Source organism: Saccostrea echinata, unplaced genomic scaffold (assembly GCF_033153115.1).
Source record: "Saccostrea echinata isolate AGI-Se365-2 ecotype Australia unplaced genomic scaffold, CSIRO_AGI_Sech_v1 ptg000020l, whole genome shotgun sequence".
Lineage (NCBI taxonomy): Eukaryota > Metazoa > Mollusca > Bivalvia > Ostreida > Ostreidae > Saccostrea > Saccostrea echinata.
In genome coordinates, this window is record NW_026889769.1 from 1,422,744 (window position 1) to 1,442,667 (window position 19,924).

The 19,924-nt window shown below is 31.9% G+C and overlaps 1 protein-coding gene across 1 annotated transcript; it reads left to right on the plus strand.

Moving 5' to 3' along the window:
• The first annotated feature begins 2,093 nt into the window (after positions 1–2,093).
• On the plus strand, positions 2,094–19,828 carry LOC133189821 (uncharacterized). Its single transcript, XM_061325214.1, has 9 exons — positions 2,094–2,425; positions 6,526–6,581; positions 7,000–7,014; positions 10,725–10,727; positions 14,614–14,625; positions 15,758–15,772; positions 16,051–16,089; positions 19,156–19,316; positions 19,652–19,828. The coding sequence occupies exons 1-8, from the start codon at positions 2,347–2,349 to the stop codon at positions 19,285–19,287; spliced, it is 351 nt and encodes a 116-aa protein (XP_061181198.1). The 5' UTR covers positions 2,094–2,346; the 3' UTR covers positions 19,288–19,316; positions 19,652–19,828.
• Positions 19,829–19,924: the final 96 nt, after the last annotated feature.

Sequence of the window (19,924 nt, forward strand, 5' to 3'; positions counted from 1 at the left end):
AGCCACTGCATATTATACAACTTTTCAAAACGTGTAAGGTTTAGCACAATACATCACTATATGTTTATTTAAAATGAAAATATGTATTTAAACCTATCGGTGAATAATTTGTAACTTGCAAAAATAAAGTATTGTGATCAAAACCATGATAATATACACCAAAGGTATCAATGACAGTTGATGAAAGGCATTTTCTTAAGTACATGTTATCTAAAATCAGAGAATATAATTAAACTTTTATTTAAAAAAAAAAATCACCGATGCAGATAAAAAAGAAAAGCATTTACTCATAAATGCTGTTCGCCTAAAAAAATATAGAAAAAAAGTATTAAACGTTCCAAAGCTAGTAGCTCCACACAAATGTAGCTCTTTGCAATCACCAGGGATTGAGAACTTACCACATTTTTACTTTGTTAGCAGTGTCCTACACTGTACATTAGTGGTGCTTTTTAGTTTCAAGAAAAAATACAAGTACATATGAGAAGACAGATTTAACATTTACGCTGTAATTCCTATATTACTTTATTACTTATGAATATGTCATTTCATACACGCCAGTATACGACAAAACGGTTATTAATTGGAATGACGAATCTACTTTGGAAGCTTCACAGGGGGTTTGATTCGGTTCATACATTCTATAGAATAAAATCATGCTGATACCTACTTTGTATACCTAATTATAATTAAGACTTTTGCACGATTTTCTCTCTAATTTCATTCTGTAAGCAACCCTAAGGCTTACTACTAAAGATCCAATAATAAATCAGATAAATGACAATTTTGTAGAACTTTAATGAATAAGTGATATCGTTGAGTGTCCTCTTATTTTCCATGATATTGCAAAAATTTTATTATCATTTTAAATTTTATCTTTATGAAACAAAAACATAAAGAGATTGAGCGACAAGTTTGTAATCGGTGGTTGCTTTAGAGTTAAGATGGAAACATGAAACAAAAGGAACAGTTAGAGGATGCATGATGTGAATTTAACAGCATGATGAAGTTCCATCAGTATCGATAGAACAAAGAGTCTTAATGTAAAACAAGTCAAGATTTGTGCAAATATAAACGATTCATCTGTGAAGACAACTGCCATCAGCAAACACTGTGCACTGATTCAACAGTATCTTGTATTTTAATCGTCATTTGAAGCAGAGCCTCGCAGTTTTCATCTATAAAACATAAGACTCTCAAATACACATTATACAAAGTTTAATAAGAATGGTGTTTTGTTGCATTGTTTATGCGTTTTAGTAATAAGGTCTTTTATGTACATAAGCTCATCTAAGAATAGTATTAGCTGGAAAATATTTCATCTGATCTCTCATTCCTCTTCATTTCTACTAGCCGTAGTTTACTAAGAATTTATATCATGTATGAAAAATTGATGTTATTGTTACATGTCTGGGATTGTAAAATAGTGATTGAGAAGTTTCCTCTACTCTTAGAAAGTGAACTTGACGTTTTTCCATAAAGGTTGGCGTGTATAAAGACTTGACTTTTCATAATTTGCGTTGTAATCTGGTTTTTGTCTTTTAGAACACTGACAAAAGACGGCTAATGCGATTAATTGCTGGACCGGTGGCAATTGATAACTCCATTCACCAGACAATGCGTCTTTGATAATGTACCATTAACAGGTATGGACACGGTCGCCTTTCATCGGAATAGGCTGCACGCAAGCTTATTTGACCGTAGCTTTTTGTAACTTTGAAAGTTATTATTAACACCTAAGTCAGGGTTTAACGATCAAGATCAACGCTTCCTAAGTAACGTTCCACTCCAAAACTGTTTTATCCCGTCCTAAACGAGAGATTAATTAATTTCTAAAGTTATTTACGAACAACGGCGTAATGCAAACAGCGATATTCTATACACTAAGGTGACAAATTTCCTTTACGTTGATGCCTATATAACAGTAACTATTTGTTGACGGACTATCTGATTTGCATTAAATCACATTCGATTTTTCATTGTTAACTAATTATAAATACATTAATTCCTCCCTGTTCACCGCCTACCCTTCATTATACATCCTATATGTACAGATTCATTCTAAAACCATTTAGTTAACTGCACCGAAATCTCGTGTCGTCAAAGGTTTGAAAATCCGATAATTTGCAATACTCGCCTCGATTTCACAAAAATCAAAATTTCGCTATGAATGAACAGTGTTTCCTATGAAGGAATTCCGATATAAACAATTTTGAATTCTTAAAACTTAACCTTTTAACATATTTTCTACGACCGGTAATTATGATTGGGTGATTAGGAGCTTTCAGCAAGATTTTGAATAGAAATATTGTAGTGCTTTTTTGGAATTTTTAAAAAATTGATTTGGACATGAACTTTCGTTTGTGCTTAGTCCTCCTTTTGGAACTCTTCATGCTTGTTAAGCAACATCATGCCCAAGACTCGGAAGGTAACTTAATAGTTGCTTACTTTTGTTAATCTTTTTTTTAATTTTCTTTTTCATTTTAATACATGACTTTTAATTTATTTTTCCATTGGTGTCTTTTTAGATAGAAGTTTTAAAAAAGTTCAAAATGTTCCAAATACGATTTTTATTCAATCATAATATTAATGTTACTGAAGCAAAATTCTGAATTTGAATAAAAGAAGCGGTTATTTGCCAAGATTTTGATGCTTTAATCATTGAATTGGTTATGTTCAGATCATATCAAGGAGCAGGAAGGTTCGTATTTTGGGTACTTTGTTGATACATTTTTAAAATAATTGTATTTCTTTACAACTGCTAGGATTATACCATGCACCACACACCCCCTAAATTTCACATTCCTTATATATGAAAATTAATATATATTGTCTTTAGAAGTATGCAAATGTTATGCTTTAAGTATTACGGTTCAAAATGGAAATTCAAATGTGTCTTTCGGCTTACGCGAATAAGATTCATTATCTTGAAGATTCAGCAAAATCAGAATCTTTGCCAAACACGAAGGAGCAGGTGTCGGGTCTACAGTTGTCATTATCATCAACAGTATTTTTCTTTCACTTCAGAATAAGATCTAAGTAATTTGATTTTCTGATTATCTTTTGCTCCTTTGTCAATGAAGGTTCCAAAATTAAAGACTAAAAAAGCATTTGCATGTATCAGCGGGATGATTTCAATATACTAGTAGGTATATTTGTATAAATTTTGCTTGCATCTATTTTCATAGTTATAAAAGTTCTCCAGTATATACACATACATATTCATTTATTGGATCAAAAGTTGACCCCAAAAAAATTTCACTTGATGGATAACTTTATGAAGTAGATATATTCAATTTTTAGATTGAAAATCAATACTGGTTTATTTACCTGATCTTAAAAATATTTATAAAGAGTAAGCGACAACATTGTTGGCATTCAGAAGTTAAACAAATTGCCCAGTAGTGGACAATTGGTAAACTCTACAAAAAATCCCACCACCTTTTATACAAGGTTCAGAGAATTGTGGTGAAATATCATCGTCAAAAACACTGATCTCAGATTAAATTTCCACTCTGTGGATTCTTATCAATTTTTGAAAATAAATTTGAAATCTAAAGCATTAACATTAAGGATGATAAAATTAGAAGGAAAAAATAAATTTGATTCCTACTCATTAATGTTTATTTTTAATTGCTCAAACACAGTCAGCAATAAATATATTTGTTTAGAAAATTTTACCTCAATTCTTAGCTGTTGAAATTTGCGACAAAATTGCTTCTCTCTAGTTCTTAAATCAGCAATATCCACCTGTACTTTGGAAGACAGAGAAGTTACTTTTCAGTACTCTAAAACCTTATGTTTTCTAAGTGCAATGACAGACATGCGGTTCATTTGAAGTATCTACCCTGATAAATAAATAACAGTTTTGCCAGGATTAGGAAGCAATAGAAGTCATTTGTCGTAAAATTGAGGACATTGGGTAAAAATTATTTCGGAAAAAAAACAAAGACAAATTTATATAAGAAGTGTCTATAATAAAGTTATGAATTATGCCCCACTCTCCTCCCTAACGAGCTGTCTCTCATTTTCCCATTATAACCCCCTCCCACCTTTTTTTGGTTAAGAACATGTAACGCATACTATCTCATATCCATGTAAGCTAACTTTAGAAAGACTTTTGTAATGGGGATGATAATAGTTCACTCCTTTTCCCATTATAACCCCCTTTTTGGCCAAGAACATGTAACGCATACTATCACATATCCATGTAAGCTAACTATCTCTACAGCCTTGGAGAGACTTTTGTTTTGGGGATGACAATAGTTCAGTATACCTTTTGACAATAGCTCTGGTGGGGCGGTGAACACTATGCACAACCCAGCAGAAATTTCATCAGCATAATGCAGAGTGTGGTCTGTTAATTAATCAGCAAAAGGCAGTCCTCGCAAATATTCTATTTGACATTCGTAGATGAACAATGTATATTGATAGAAAAATATCGCATTACCTCGACAATAAAAGCCTAGATTTGAATATCATGGTATTGTAAATGAAAATCTAATATAAAGAAAATGATTGGCGAAACGAAGGCTTGAGGATATCGGTATTATATTCACAAAGAACACGGAGACGCCTTAAAATGTGCAATTCAATAAAACGGTTGCTTACTATCAGTGTGGTTTTTCACTCGACTAATTTACTCAGGAACTAGCTATAATAGAAAGGATTCATTTGAAATTAAAGATTTTCTCTTAATAGAAGCGGGATTTTTAGAGTTGAAATATAAGCCCAAGCCCCGAAGTCACATTGGCCTGTTTTTGGAAAAGTAAATGTTAAGTTTAATTTTAAAGAGGGTTTCTGACTTTATTCATTACGTCTCGAATTTAAATCGCAGAGTTAATATTGAACGCTTTCTACACGAAATGAACTTTTAAAAAATCTTTAAAATGGATGATTTGCAGTTGCTCTTTTTGGTATTCGTGTAATCTTTCATCTAAATGATGCTAACTCCAGAAATACTTCTTTCTGATTTTCGACACTAACTGTAATGCAAGTACATGTATTTATATACAGTTAATGTATCTCATTGAAAGAATAAGCAAAATTTCAGTTCCCCGAGGTGAAGACTATTTTCCGAGGCGAAGCCGAGGGAAAATAATCTTGGTAGAGGGGAACTGGAATCTTGCCAACACTTTTTTTAACTGTTAAACTGTTAAGCAGAGATTAGCTTACTTGACTAACACATGGCAAAACGGGGATTTGTCCATTCATAATGATTTCTAGGGTATTATTCACATTCATTTTGGGAAAAATCAGTAATAATGTATTAATCTTTGACAACAAACAACTAAAGTGTTAATACAAACAATTAAATACTTTCTCATGCTAGAGTATTGTTTCAAGTGTTTATTTATTTTAAATGTATATGTGTTATGATAGTTTGAGAGGTCTATTATGACCAAACCCTCAGAAGTTTTCCCGAGAGAAAAAGAAAAAGGTTTTTTTTTTGGGGGGGGGGGGGGGGGGGTCCTCCGTCTTAGAATACATAAATTCATTGCAGAAGTCTGCTGGGACTAACACTTGAGCTAAAGAAAATAAAGCTTCATTAGTTAGTTATTATTAATCAGTACAGGAAATTTAGTATAGAGGCGGTATATCACAAAAGTACGCAATACTTTGGGTACCAGTTATGATTGAATGGCTCAGTTTTTGACGCTGGATTCAAGCAAATGGTCTTTCGTTGAAGACATTTTTACACACCTGTAAAAACTAGTTTGTACAGGGGACAAATAATTTTAAGAAAAAAATTTGTCCATGTTTTTCAATGTATAAATGAAGAGGTTTGTCCTGCTGAGAACAAAGGCGAGCATTAACATACTCCACATTTAGAGGCACATAAAATAGTAATGGAAGAATTTGAATAATGCTTTCATGTCAAATAACAATGTTTTGTGTTCTTAACACCTTCCCTGCTCATGAGCTGATACAAATGAACTGTATTGCAAAGGTAAATTTTCCAATAGATTTACATTAAAAATTTGAATTTGCATGTTGGTTTAATTGTACAAAAGACAGGAAAGGGCTAAAAGCAGCACTCGCTTATTCTGATAAATTGGTATCAATTTAAACGCTTATCAACCAAGTATCTCTGCATTTTGCTCATGATGAATTCAAGATAGAGTTGAATCTATTCATTATGTTTCTTGTAAAAATCGTTTTTGGAATAGACTACGGTTTTGGTTTTATCAATTATAATGAATGAATAGAAAGAATGAATGCTTTTCTTTTGATGAAGGGCACTGTTAACATAATGTAAATTTGCAGCTTCCTCAGTCATCAGGTTTATTTTTTATATGGAAAGATTCTTTTAAAAAAAAAAAATCTTTGTTTCGATTTTCATTCAGATTTTTTTCAGTTACAGTATGAAATGATGCAAGATTCCTACGCAAGATTATTGGCATTTCTTTCTTTTTTATCCAATAATGATTTCTCATTCTTTTCAAATTGCCCATCTTGCAAGAAAGCGAAATGTTACATAGTTTGGACATGGTCAACGATTCAGATATTCTTTGTTTCTCGTTTTAGAATATTATGTCAGCTACAATAACGAAGGCCTACCAAGTCCAATTCTCAAGAAAGCAGTAAGTTTACAAATCTGATAATATCAACATGCTATTTCTACCCTATATATCTATAAGGTTTTTACCCCCCCCCCCTTCCTTCATAAAAAGAAAATAAAAGAAAATATTGTATCTTAAAGTTACGTGTAAGTATGTCAATTTTGCGTGTATTGAACAAAAAATTCTATCTAATTTAAAGTGTTTAGAGTAAATCATTTCAACGTGAGAAAGTGAGAACGAAATAAGTTGACTAAACGATAAACTTTCTTCTATTCTGCATGAAATACCTATATCATGATTTGGTATTATTTGACTGTGTAGATACTCAGTTTTAAATGCTTAAATTACGGTAAATAATAGTACTTTTTAATTATTATTAATATTTGTGTGTTAATTTGAGCCTGTAATTTACATGTATGCACGTTTTTCTTTATTTCAGATCAATAATTTGGTGGTAAGTAAAATAACGAAAATTATGATACTTTTCATCAAATATCCACTATCAAATATTTTTGCGCAGTCATTGTAAAAATGTAAACATTAAACCAACATGAAGAAATTTCTTATTTGCATAATTATGGAAGAAGTATCATGTGTACACTTGAAACAAAAAAGAGGGGGAAATAGATACGTTAATTCAAGTAGACTGACTTGGGTTTCGTTGAATGGGTCTCCATTGCGCTATATTTCGCGCATTATATTAAAAGAAAGCGTTTTTCTTCGCCTTTAAGGCAATAAATTTAATAAAGTTTAGAAAGCAGAGGTAAACTATCTAATATTTTTGTGTAAAGAAATGATTTTTTAAACTATTTTGTAACCGATAGGCAGATGGATGTCGTTTTGTGCTATTGAGCGTTATGATAAACTTTAGTTATTTATGAGGGGATCACAAAAAGTGTTAGAAAAGACAAAGTATAAAATATAAGCTTTTGAAATTTTCAACACATGAATTTGAGAATATCACGATTAATTCTGGCTATTTTCTGAAAAAAAAATTCTTAGTGCCTGTCGTATTTTGTAGTATTCCATAAGAATGGGACATTTTCGTAAATTTTGACATTTTGAGATGCCCCCTCTGGAAACCAGACTGTAGAATTTTGTGTTTCTTACAAATAATGCTCAGTGTAGTATTACTCATCATATATTGTAATTTGAGCCAAATTTTAATATTTTTGTAATTTGCTTTAAAGTGCGAAAAAAAGCATTTCCTCATAGTATCCTATAGTAAATATAACTGAATTTTGCAATGGTCCCTAAAAATACCCAGCCGGTAGATTTTTCTGAAACTCTGCATGTACAGCATCTTCCCAAGTCAAGGGTTTCTGATCCACTCCGCTCCACATAAACGCTTGACCGAATAGACGGATTTTGACGGGGTTTACTATCGCCGCATCTAGTAAGATTACTCATTTTGAACTCTATTGAACTCTGCTATTGACCAATCAGAGTAAGCGAATTTAATAGAGAGTGCAAGATAATGTTGAAAGTCGGTAATTAATTCAGCATAACAACTCCAAAGCTGAGACAAGCTTTAACTTGGTTATTTAATGGCAAAAACGTTTCGTTGGGACAAAACTGACGTGTTTTTTTTCTGTTTATGATTAAGTTTTAGGATAGACAAAACAAGATTTTTGATTAGCTCATGTAATCTTTTATGAGGCCAATCAGATAGCGCATTTATAACCCCGTCAAACTCAAGTCTATTTAGTTAATGGTTTATGTTGAACGGAGTGGACCCCCCTTGACATAGGAAGATACATGTACAGTTAAGTCAATGCATGCTACACATGGTATAAAAGTCAAAAGTAATGACAACTAAATAAAGACACCAAACAAAAAAATCTTTAGAGGCCACGTGAGAATGGGTGAAGGATTTAACTGGTATGATAATTATTGAAAAACTTTAGCAAATGTTAATGTATGAAAAATTACAGGCATTCCTCATCTTAGCTCATGAGAACTGTGTCGAACTTAAAACAGTATCTCATATACATGCACTAGTATGATGTCTAGTCGTTGAGTTTTGTAGTGTGTCGAGGTCGTCAAATCTACTGTGTGTCTTATCAAACAAGACAATTCATGGTTTGTGCGATATTTATTGACTAAATCGAAGCATTGTAATAGCACTGTATCAAGTTCCTCAAACATTATTTAATTATGCAATGCATAGAGACCCCTTATTTAAATGCATGCCATTTGCATACAGCCGTACTGCAAAAGAGCTTTGCAGATAATCAAGATACAATATCTCATAAAAATCATATCCGAAGAAGCAATGGTAAACCATATTATCTCAAGCCAACCCATAACCTTTCCCTAACAAGAAATTGCGCGGTTCTCGTGTTGCACATTTGCGACATGGAACCTTTCTACGACATTGGTTGATGCTTAAATTAACCATTTGTCACTGGTCACGAACATAGATCGATTCAGGATAAATAAAGTCGCATGATTAGCCACAGGTTGTGTAGTGTGAATAGCACTAAAATACTAGGCATTTTAAAGAAATGAGCTTACTTCATAAAGTTATTACTTTTGATAGGTCTTTGCATCTTAGCAGAGACGAAAAATGACGTGAACAATTTATAGGATAAGATTGATCACTCAGCTTTCTTTCTCGCCTGCTGATTAATGTTTTTCATGCAAATCAGGGAAACAATCACCATCATTTAATCAAGTTAGATATTGACAATTGCAGGAATTGGTTGTTTTATGACAGGAACACGGTAGTTCTCTGGCCTAGGCAATGGGGGATTTAAACCAAAGCACTTTATATTTTGGCACTTCATTTGATTTCCTTTTTTACGTCCGAAAATCAATCTCCACTTTACGATCTGAAATAGTCTTTTTTATTTCTTAATACCATTTTGTCATAATACAAGTAGTAAATGCGCTATTCATCAAAAACTTGCAAATCATAAAACATTTTCAAAAATTACAACAATTTTTATTATGTGCAAAAAATAAAAAAAAAATATGTGTTGGGAATCATTTTGGTCCCTATTTGATATAAAGGAATACGTTTGGTGGCCAGGGTAGTGTTTCAATTGCTTCATTATACCCCTACTTTTCAAGACATAAAGTGATTGGGTGTCTGTTTGTCAGTCCATCCATCTGTCCGTGTGTACGTCCGTTCGTTACAATTTGGGGTACCCGCTCATATTCGCAACTCCTCTTATACCATTGAATAAAATTCAAGAAGACTTACACGAAATTTTTGTTATATAGTGCCACTTGTATCTCCTATTTTACTTTTTGATTGGTTTTATATTTCGGGTTTCCCATAGCAAAATATTGACTCTGCATTCTTATTATAAAAACAGGGTTACCCATCTTTTATCTTCAACTCCTTCTTACAACTAAATTAAATTTAAAGACACTTTCACAGAATCTTTATTACATAGTGTCATTGTGTCCCTCCTACTTTATGTTTTGATTGCACAGATATTTGAGCTTCTCCATAGCAAACATGGACTTTGCCATTATATATATGGGAGGCGGGGGTATTATTTTGTGAGCTCAGTACTCACAGTACCTCTAGTTTGAATGGTAATAATTCCTTTTTTTCAATTTCAATTTAAGTTTATTAACATTTGATTTTGATTTGTACCATATAACTGATTTCCGACAGTGTTTCAAGTCAGCGTTGTATATTTTAAATTAAGTCATACGCAATCACTTCTTTTACCATTTTTTTCTTTGATCCTTATGACAATTTTCAACTTTTCCCTACAAGCTAAAAGATAATGAAAACAAGGAACTACATGTAGTCTCATTGGGAAGGTTATAAAACACGACAATAGTTAGATCATTACTTTGCAAATTTATTGCAATCTACAAGTAGACAAATTGGTTTAAAAATTGAGTTTGAAGAAGGCATTTTTATTTATAGTTTTTCTTTTTACCTTTTGCCTGTTTTCAAAGGGAATTCGGGTGAGTATCCTTTATCATATTTAATAATTATCCAGATATCAGCATTATATCCATACTAACCAATTTAAAATATCATTTTTCAAAATTAAAGATTTCATTTGACTTGACTTGTAATCGTGTATTACAGGTTACACGTTAATTCTATCAAAAATGTTTTATATTGCAAAATATGCAGCCAGAAAAACTCTTTCTCATTCATTTCTTCTATTATTTTTTTCTTTCTGGTTTTAGATGGTAAGTTGACATTTTTGTACCCATGAATGTTGTCTGCAATGTAAATATATTGTACTTTTAACCTCGAAATGAATGTTATATGTACACGTGAAGGTTCTAGAAAAATTCATCCAAACATTACCGTTGTATTTATTCAAACCAATTAATGACTGTTCAACTGGAAAAATCAAAAACTGTACACGTGATTGACTCCAATAAGTAGTCTACAGCCTTCAAGGCAGCTTAAGTATTTTTTTTTAAAAAGGGTGGGTGGGTCTTCTTTTTTTGGAATTATAAGATTGAGCTAATTTGAAAATCCTTGCAGGAAATCTCTTTCCAAGGTATCTTAAATACATTTGGAGAAGTTACATTCATCTCTTCAGCCATTGATTAGAACAAACCGGGAAAATTGACAAACCATATAAATGTACATTTGTATAATTGGCCTTAATTGATGTTGTATTTGAAGATTTATTGTCTACAGATTTAGCTGACCCTTTGCTATTTACTTTTTGTCCAACTTCAGGATATACATAACACAAACACCCTGCTTTAGAAGCAGATGGGGGATACAACATAAAACTTAGATTTCTTTATTCCTATTTATTTCGTTATTATTGTATTGCTTTTAACTGTTCAAAGTCTATTTTCTAGAAGTACACTCTATTTAACATGTAATCGACTTAATTCATAGTTCAGAAGTTAGAAATTGTATTGAAAGAAGAAGTCAATTTTAAAACCTATGCTGTATAATCTCGCTTATTAGTCATAAAACCCGTCCCTTTGTTTCAAATATAGAGGTTTATTCCTTCTTAGATTTTTTTAATTAGAAAATGCTTTACTTATACCAAAAATGATATATTCAATTGCTAATTTCATGAAAAGATAATGAATTTTGAGAGCAATGTTTGAGTCGAGGACTTTATTAGCAAAATTCAGAAAACATTGTGAATCTTTAACATCTTCAGTAAAGTCAATATTTTTACTATTTTATGCCCGTGGCAAATTGTTATGCATGAGGGTAACGACAAAATGTGATACTGTTTGCGTGGACGTTAATGTTTATGATTTAAGTATGTAAATTTGAATTTTATTTTCCTTCCTCTCGGGTCAGTAATACACACAATGATAAAACAAAGTAAACGACTTGCTTTTTATGTTCAGACAGATGCCGAATTATACTTTATATCCTCTAAGATCGTTAATATATTTCATAACATAAACTTTGACCAAAATTACGATTTTCAGATAAGATTTACATTTGTAGTGTTATTTTCTGCCACGAAAATTAAATTTACTCCGTTTATTTGACCAATTCAGAGAGCTGATGGCGGGTGTAACGGGTCATCAGAGGATGCTTACTCCTTCTGGACACCTGATCCCACTTCAGGTGTTTCCAGGGGTTCGTGTTTTTGCCCTGTTCGGGATTCGCACTGTTTAAAGGATCAAAGAGACCGATAACCTTTTTCATTAGAGGAATTTTATATTCTACAAGAGTGCACTTTCCACAGACTTGCCATAAGTTATAAAAACTAAGCGTTTTCATATATACTGCTTATGTCTCATTAATCAAAATATATTTTGCAAAAAAATATTGTTTACTTTAACGAAGGATTTTTTGACATGTACTTCATCGTATTTTTATCATTATCCTTCAAAATCTCACAGCATCAAGCAAAAGATGTTTGTGAAACAAAAATATAGGTATATCTTCCATATTTTTCTTCACTAAAGAATTGTCAAAGCTTAGAACAGTACTCTATAACTGCCTTTATCTTTGCGTACACTAAAAGAGCAATATTTTGAATAGAAACAGTCTTTCAGACATATTTCTTCAATATTCGTATCAGGAAAATTACTTTTGTCTACAAATTAAAGAATGCATGTTTCTTGTTTACATTTAGGTCAGATTTCCTCTGATTTTTCATACTTCGCGTTTAACCAAATTTCTCACATTTCAAAATTATTAAGTTAAAAGAAATTTTTTAATGAAATACAAGTGTTCGGGCAAATACATGGGTAAAAGAGAAATAGATCTGTTTGAAATGAAATTAACGGCAAATTGAAGCAAAACAATGCATAAGCATGTGCACTGAGTTTACAGAAATAAGATTTATTGAAATCGGTTGATTGATTGATTGTTGTTTTACGTCCCATTCAAGAAATTTTCATTCATATAGAGACGTCACCATATACCGGTGAAGGGCTCTAAATTTTGACCTTTTACTATGTACTTAGGCCATTGAGCAGTGAGGGATCTTTATCGTGCCAACGCCTGCCGTGACACGTGGTCTCGGTTTAAGGTCTCATCCGAAGGACCCGCAACTTTCACTTCAAAGTGCCGAGCGCATGGCGAAGGAACAGTTGCTACCTATTTTTTATCGACTTAGGTCAGCCACAGCCGACATTTGAACTCAAGACCTCCCGATCACGAAGCGAGCTCTCTACCGACTGAGCTACCGTGAACGGTTATTGAAATCGATGTGATCGTCAAACAAAGTTGACTTTTTCGTTGAAATGGAGTCATATGTAAACATTCCTGGTCTGGAATAATTCTTCAGATCTTTATCTACATCTTGTATAAGGCATGTATTTCAATGATACGCGTCAAATTACTGATAATTTTCATGAGAAAGTAATTTCTTATCTAACGAAATGTAAAGATAACGAACAGTCATGAATATCAAAAGTTTAAGAATTGTCCAAGGTCAAGAATTGAAACAATACAAATTTGGAGCAGAGCAAACACGGGCTTCTAAACATCAGAGGTCGGATAAGGTACCATGGAGGAGTAAAGATCCCTTGTCGACCGGTCACACCCGCGGTGTACTCCTTGGATTGATTGATTGATTGTATGTTGTTTTACGTCCCGTTCGAGATTTTTCACTCATATAGAGACGTCACCATATACCGATGAAGGGCTTCAAATTTTGACCTTTACTCGGCACTCAGGGCCATTGAGCAGTGAGAGATCTTTATCGTGCCAACGCCTGTCGTGACACGGGGCCTCGGTTTTAAGGTCTCATCCGAGGGACCCGCAACTTTCACTTCAAAGTGCCGAGCGCATGGCGAAGGAACAGTTGCTACCTATTTTTTATCGACTTAGGTCAGTCGCGGCCGAGATTCGAACTCACGACCTCCCGATCACGAAGCGAGCGCTCTACCGACTGAGCTACCGTGAACGGTTGTACTCCTTGGAATGATCGGGAAAATGAAAAAAATCCTGGACAATTAAGTATGAAACATAACAACTTGTATGGAAAACGTCAGTCAACATTTGACTTATATTTGCTGACATGTCATTGTATCGACCATAGAATTTGCGAAATTTAACTTCAAACGAGACTGTTGACATTTTTGTTTTATCAACTTATTTGTCAATAGCTTGCCTCATTTAGAAATTGTTTGTACGTAGAGCATGGTCTTGCAAATCAAGTCAACTGGGAGACATAAATCTTACTCTAATGGTATATTGCTTTATAGATAAGGGAAGTTGAAAATAGATAGTCATTACGTTTATCATAAAATTTTGTTGTTAGGTTCCCATTAAGATTTTTTCCTGGTAAAATAACCATTTATTAAACAGATGCATATGTTTACTGCAAAGGTGATTTAAAAACTGAAATTTATTTGGTCTTATCGGTAAAATTTTAATTACACAAATATGACATACTAGGTTGAAAAAAAAACCGTGAAACTGTATGAAATAGATATTTCATATGTTCGTATATAAATTATTTCTGATTTGTTTTCCTTTCTTTTTCCTTATCACTCTCTAAAACGATTCATCAGATGTGCAGGGTACGTATAGATATTTCTAACATAATGTCGCAATGAAATCTATTCCAAAATTTTTATAAACATTTGCATATTGTATTTTCTGATGTGTTTTATGGTTTATATACAGATTCATCCGAAGGTAAGCATTTAATTACGTTTTTTTACCCAGCACTCGGTGTCATTAACATATAATTTTGTTCTGTAGCCTTACACTTGTCCTCTCCTACCCGTGCAGTTCAAGTCTTCGTCATATCATCATGACTGTCCTACACTTTAATTAAGATTTTCTGGAACGATTTGATAAAAAATAATCGAACTATGTTACCTATGTAATTTGGATTAAATTCGTGGTCAGGGAATAGGGTAGGGCCACAATAGTTGATTATATATTGACGTGATATATTTTATAATGCATATATCTTTAAAATCTTCTTAAAGAATAAATCATATAAATATACAAGCATCCCCATGCAACTTTTTCAAATCGAAATATATAGAGAGAGATGTAAAGGGGGAAAGGTTGATTTTCTTCTCCTCAAGACTAGCAGAACAATATTTAATCAAACATTCCCATGTAGCGTGGTTTTTAGTTCAAATTATGGTCCCTGTGCTTAGAAAGAGGCTAAACTAGGGGGTCAAAGTTTTACAAAATATCTAGGAGATCTTCTCCTAAATTCAAAACCATTGTTTGTTATTTTGATACGAAGCGTTCTTATGTATTCTGGATGTAAGTGTGGTGAAATCATCGTCCCTTGCGACTGGAATATACATACATAAAACCAAAAAAAGGTAAAAATTTCAAATGGGAGAAGTCTTTTTTAAAAATCCTAGAAATTCTAAATAAAATCAGCTCTCTTTTTGACAAATGAGTTAAAAGCGTAACTAGATATCAATGATAAAAGTTAATATATTTAAAATTTGAAAATAGTAGGCATTAAATAGTTATCTAAATTACGTGCATTAATTTCTGTTGAATAATTTTACGTTTCTATTCTCATGTTTATTTTTTTATCTATAGATTTTCATTTATTAATTCCTTTATCTGTTATCATTTTTAATATAATGTTTCATGTTGGTAATAAATAAAACTAATATCTGAATGGTAAACAAGGTGCATCCAATCCTGACGTATTTGGAATAAAATGAATTGCTGAAATGTTAACAAAAAATGCTAGTTACATAACCTAAATTTCATTTCTCTTATTAGTCACGAATGATTATGTATTACCTGCTTTCAATTGGTTTTCTTAAAAAAATTATATTTTTTACAGAATTGCCCTGGAGCTGTAAGTCTGTTATTTGATACTTCTCTTGATATTGTCTTTGTCATTCTTCTCTTCTTAATAACAATAATTAAACTCCTGCTAACCCCCATCCGTCATTCTCTAAGCCTTACTTATGAGAAAGAATCTTTCATATTTTCAATTTGTCATCACATTCTAAATTTGTAGCTTTGTAAATTAGAATTGTATGGACACAAGATAATAGGTTAAATCTGTTTTCGTTGTTGTTATTACAGGATACCAAATCATTTTTAAAAAGATATTTTCTTTTTCTATTTCAGTTCAGAAAAAGAAATTCAGATATTTCGTTATTACGCCAGGTGAGCTTTTATCCGTAAATTTTATAAGACCTGCATTATGTTGTAGATTGTACAGTTAACCATTTAAGAAACTACGAATGATGATTGGGGCTTATTTTACTCTTGGGAGAAATTTCAAGTGAAAAAATTCCATTCTTCTGACCTTTTTATTGTTAACTTGCATGTTCTTCAAATCAGAGTAATAATATTTGCATATGAAGATAACACTTTTCATCTTTCTAATAGTGGTTGACATGCAATTCTTGCATACAAGGTTTTAAGTATATTCAAAGAAATACTGAAATTAGAAATGTACGCTTGCCGTTTTAAGCAGTCTCAAGGGAAATTGGGCAATCACATTCTATAAATATCTTCTAATGCTCGTAGTGTGTCCAGTTGTAGTATATAGAGAAATTATTTATCCTTTACATAAGCAAAATATTTGTCGTCAGCCTTGGTCTCTGTGAATAATTATTTTCAATTGTTCTGTTTCTACAGATGTTTATAATCTGACAGGAAGTAAGAGGATATTGATTTTACATGTACCTAAAGACACATTACTCTTCATTGAATATTTATTTCGATGATGGGATTGATTAACTACATATCTTTTTAACTTTTTTGTTTCAACAAAGTTACTTTTCGAAAAGTTTTTCTTCCTTATTGATTGAAATCAAGACCTATCATTTGATATTTTCGTTTTAACTTTTCTAATGCCTATCAAGTAATACAGTTAATATTTACAATTATTATTAATATTTTGACATCATGGCATGAAACTGGTAATTATTTCAGCCCCTTTTCTATGGAATGTAATTTATGAACGACGACTTTCATCGGGAGAATGAGGTTCAATCAATTAGGACAAAACATTTTCAAGAAGTTAAGACATTGAAAATAAAAAATAAATATCCTCAGATTTTGGAGGAAAATGCAGTTGAAAACAATTACAAACACACAAAGATTAAGACGGACGGCAAACATTTTTACAATGCTAGGAGAGGTATTTTATACACTTCTACTGAAAAACACCACTAAATCCTTTGCCTTTCACGATCTGTAAGAAAATGAAAAAAATTTGAAATTTTTTAATTGCAGATATCTAAGCGAAAAAATTAGAAGCGATAACAAAAAGTATTAGGAAAAAAAATACCAAAATATAAAACAATTGCAAGGAATTGTGCAAACTAGTAAAAAAGATGCATTACCACTGGTTACTAGCAAAACAAAAAAAAATCCTAAATAGTACGTCGTGTTGATTATTGATTTAGGCTACCAAAAAACTACTGTTTAAAACTATTTAAACATGCAAATAAAATTTAAGGCTCTGATTAGGAAGTGAATTTTAGTTCTACTTGTACTATATTGCATAACTTCATGAATATACATACATATATTGTAGGGTCTAGTAAATGTACTTCCAAGCTCTTATCCTTATTTTCAACTGCCTGCTTTATGCAGAAACTTTAGATGAACTTCGTGACAACATATTCAGAAATTGTGTAAATCAAAAGATTATCCCCACAGCTTAAAATCATTTAAAAATTTGAAATCTCATTTTTTTTTCCCCCAAAAAAATTTCAGTATTTTTATATTTATTTGACGTTTTAAAACTTTATAACACCATTCTTAAAACAATCTTTTTGACATAGTAGGCAACTGCAGGTTCAAAAAGATTAAACTTCATTATTGTCATATCTTTCAATTAGTCGTCTACAAATACATTGTACAGTTAAATTTCATATTCTCCACTCCAGTACTCAGAATTTTATTTTAAAAAGATTATTGAGTTCCTCATTAACAATATCTATCTTACCTTTGAAAATTAGGTCTTTCAACAATCAATGGGAAAAAACTCCTCTTTACCATCCGACAAGTTTTATGAAGTAGAATTTATTCAAAATCTTGAGAAGAAAACTTTCGCTGTGGCCTTCAATTCGACACTTAAATATATATCAACGACTTTTCATCAATTAGCATTAAATCTTTCTCTATTCATATGGTGACTCGATATGTCCCAGTGAATCATAGTGTCTGCCCCATCTGGTTCATATTGAATGTTTTACAGCATATATACATTTAATGCAAACTAACAAGTAACTGGTAGACAAAAAAAGGATGACTTTATTTAGCTTTTCCAACAACTTTAACTTAATGTAACAATTTTCCGTTATCTCTCCCAACTGATTCGCTACTAAAGAACTTATTCTGTGTTCGGTCAATTTTTAAACCGAAACAGGTTCTGACAAATAAGTTAATGTTACACATTGAGGTCGGCAATTGAAGTGGGCATTTTGCATACGGGGTATCCGATGTCTAGTTATTATGATAATGACCATGATTGCAAACACATGCTATCGTTTGATTGAATTTGGACTATGCGAAATGCCGCCTTCAAATGAGCTTATCTTTTGAAACAATCGTTAGGCCATTGCAACGTACTCACGTCGCACTCACGTCGCATGTGACGGAGGGTTCTTTCTCTTACTGACACGTTATTACACCTCTGGTGTTTCCACATTTTTCCACAACTCTCCATTTGTAATTTTTATGACATTGTTCACTGTTTCTTATCTTCAACATTTTCAATTAAATAATTTTAATGAACAGGAATAGCCCCGAATTACAAAATTGATGCTCGTGAAAACAACTGGTAACAAATGGAAGGTATACATTCTCAAAGATATTATATCGTATACCTGGAGTCGATGCAATGTAAGCCGGACGATAATAGCATATGGTTTTTTATCGTAGTGTTAGAAAATTAATTTCGAGAAATTTTCATGTAATTTTCAAAGAAAATGAAATTTTAGTGAAAATCTAAATGAAAAGTATTTACATGTTCAATTGAAATGCATCAATCAAACTGAACGATTTATTTGATGATTCATTTGAAAAAAAAAACCTATGTGAAAATAATCAATTCTTAAAAAAAAAAAAAGTAGAGATTATAATTTCCCAGAATAAAAATCAAATGACAAGTCTCTTTTTGAATAAAATCGTGAAAAGTAAATGATAAGAGAAACAAATATATATTCTTTTACGATGTATATCCACAACAGTAATCCGGCTTTTATATATTTATAGGACCCTGTGGCAGCGTCTTTGGCAATCAGAGAAACAAACAATGACGGATTTGGATGGTCTCTATCTGGCCTTCTTGGTGCCCTTCACAGATTACACCAAAATCCATTCTCTTATAATGACGACGCCATTTGATGATAGCACATTTTTGCCCCATTAACAAGGTACCTGTAAAATAAGGTTTGATCATTGAAGGAGTTTGTATATTACTTATAAATTAATGTTCTAATGTAACGTAAGTTGATTTATCTATAGAAAAAAAAAGCAAATTCAACTGCAAATTGTTCTGAAAAATATTATCCATAAAATACAGAATAGAGATAAGGCCGCTAGAATTTTTTTTGATAAAAATAAACATCTTTAGGCTTTAATTGATAAAATGACATTTTTGTTTGACACATCATATTATATTTTTTCTTATTTGAACATGACAATGTAATTATTTGGATGGCAAAATTTAGCAATTGAATTTTAAAATTAAATAAAATTTGTCTTTCAGATGGACCATTTCTCACTGAAACATCCAAATTCAAAAATATCAAAACTGTTACCGCTAATTCGGGAAAACAACATTCTGTTTAACTATTGAAGACAATAAGCTAAACTGAATTTTCATATTTAATTTATACGATATGCTCTACATACATATTTATATTTTCATGTCTTACAACATACAAGAAGTTTGTTATTTTAAAGTAAAATAAAACTTTGTAAAATCAATGCCTTTTTATTTGAAATTGATTCAATCCACCACGTTGTAGGCCATACGAGA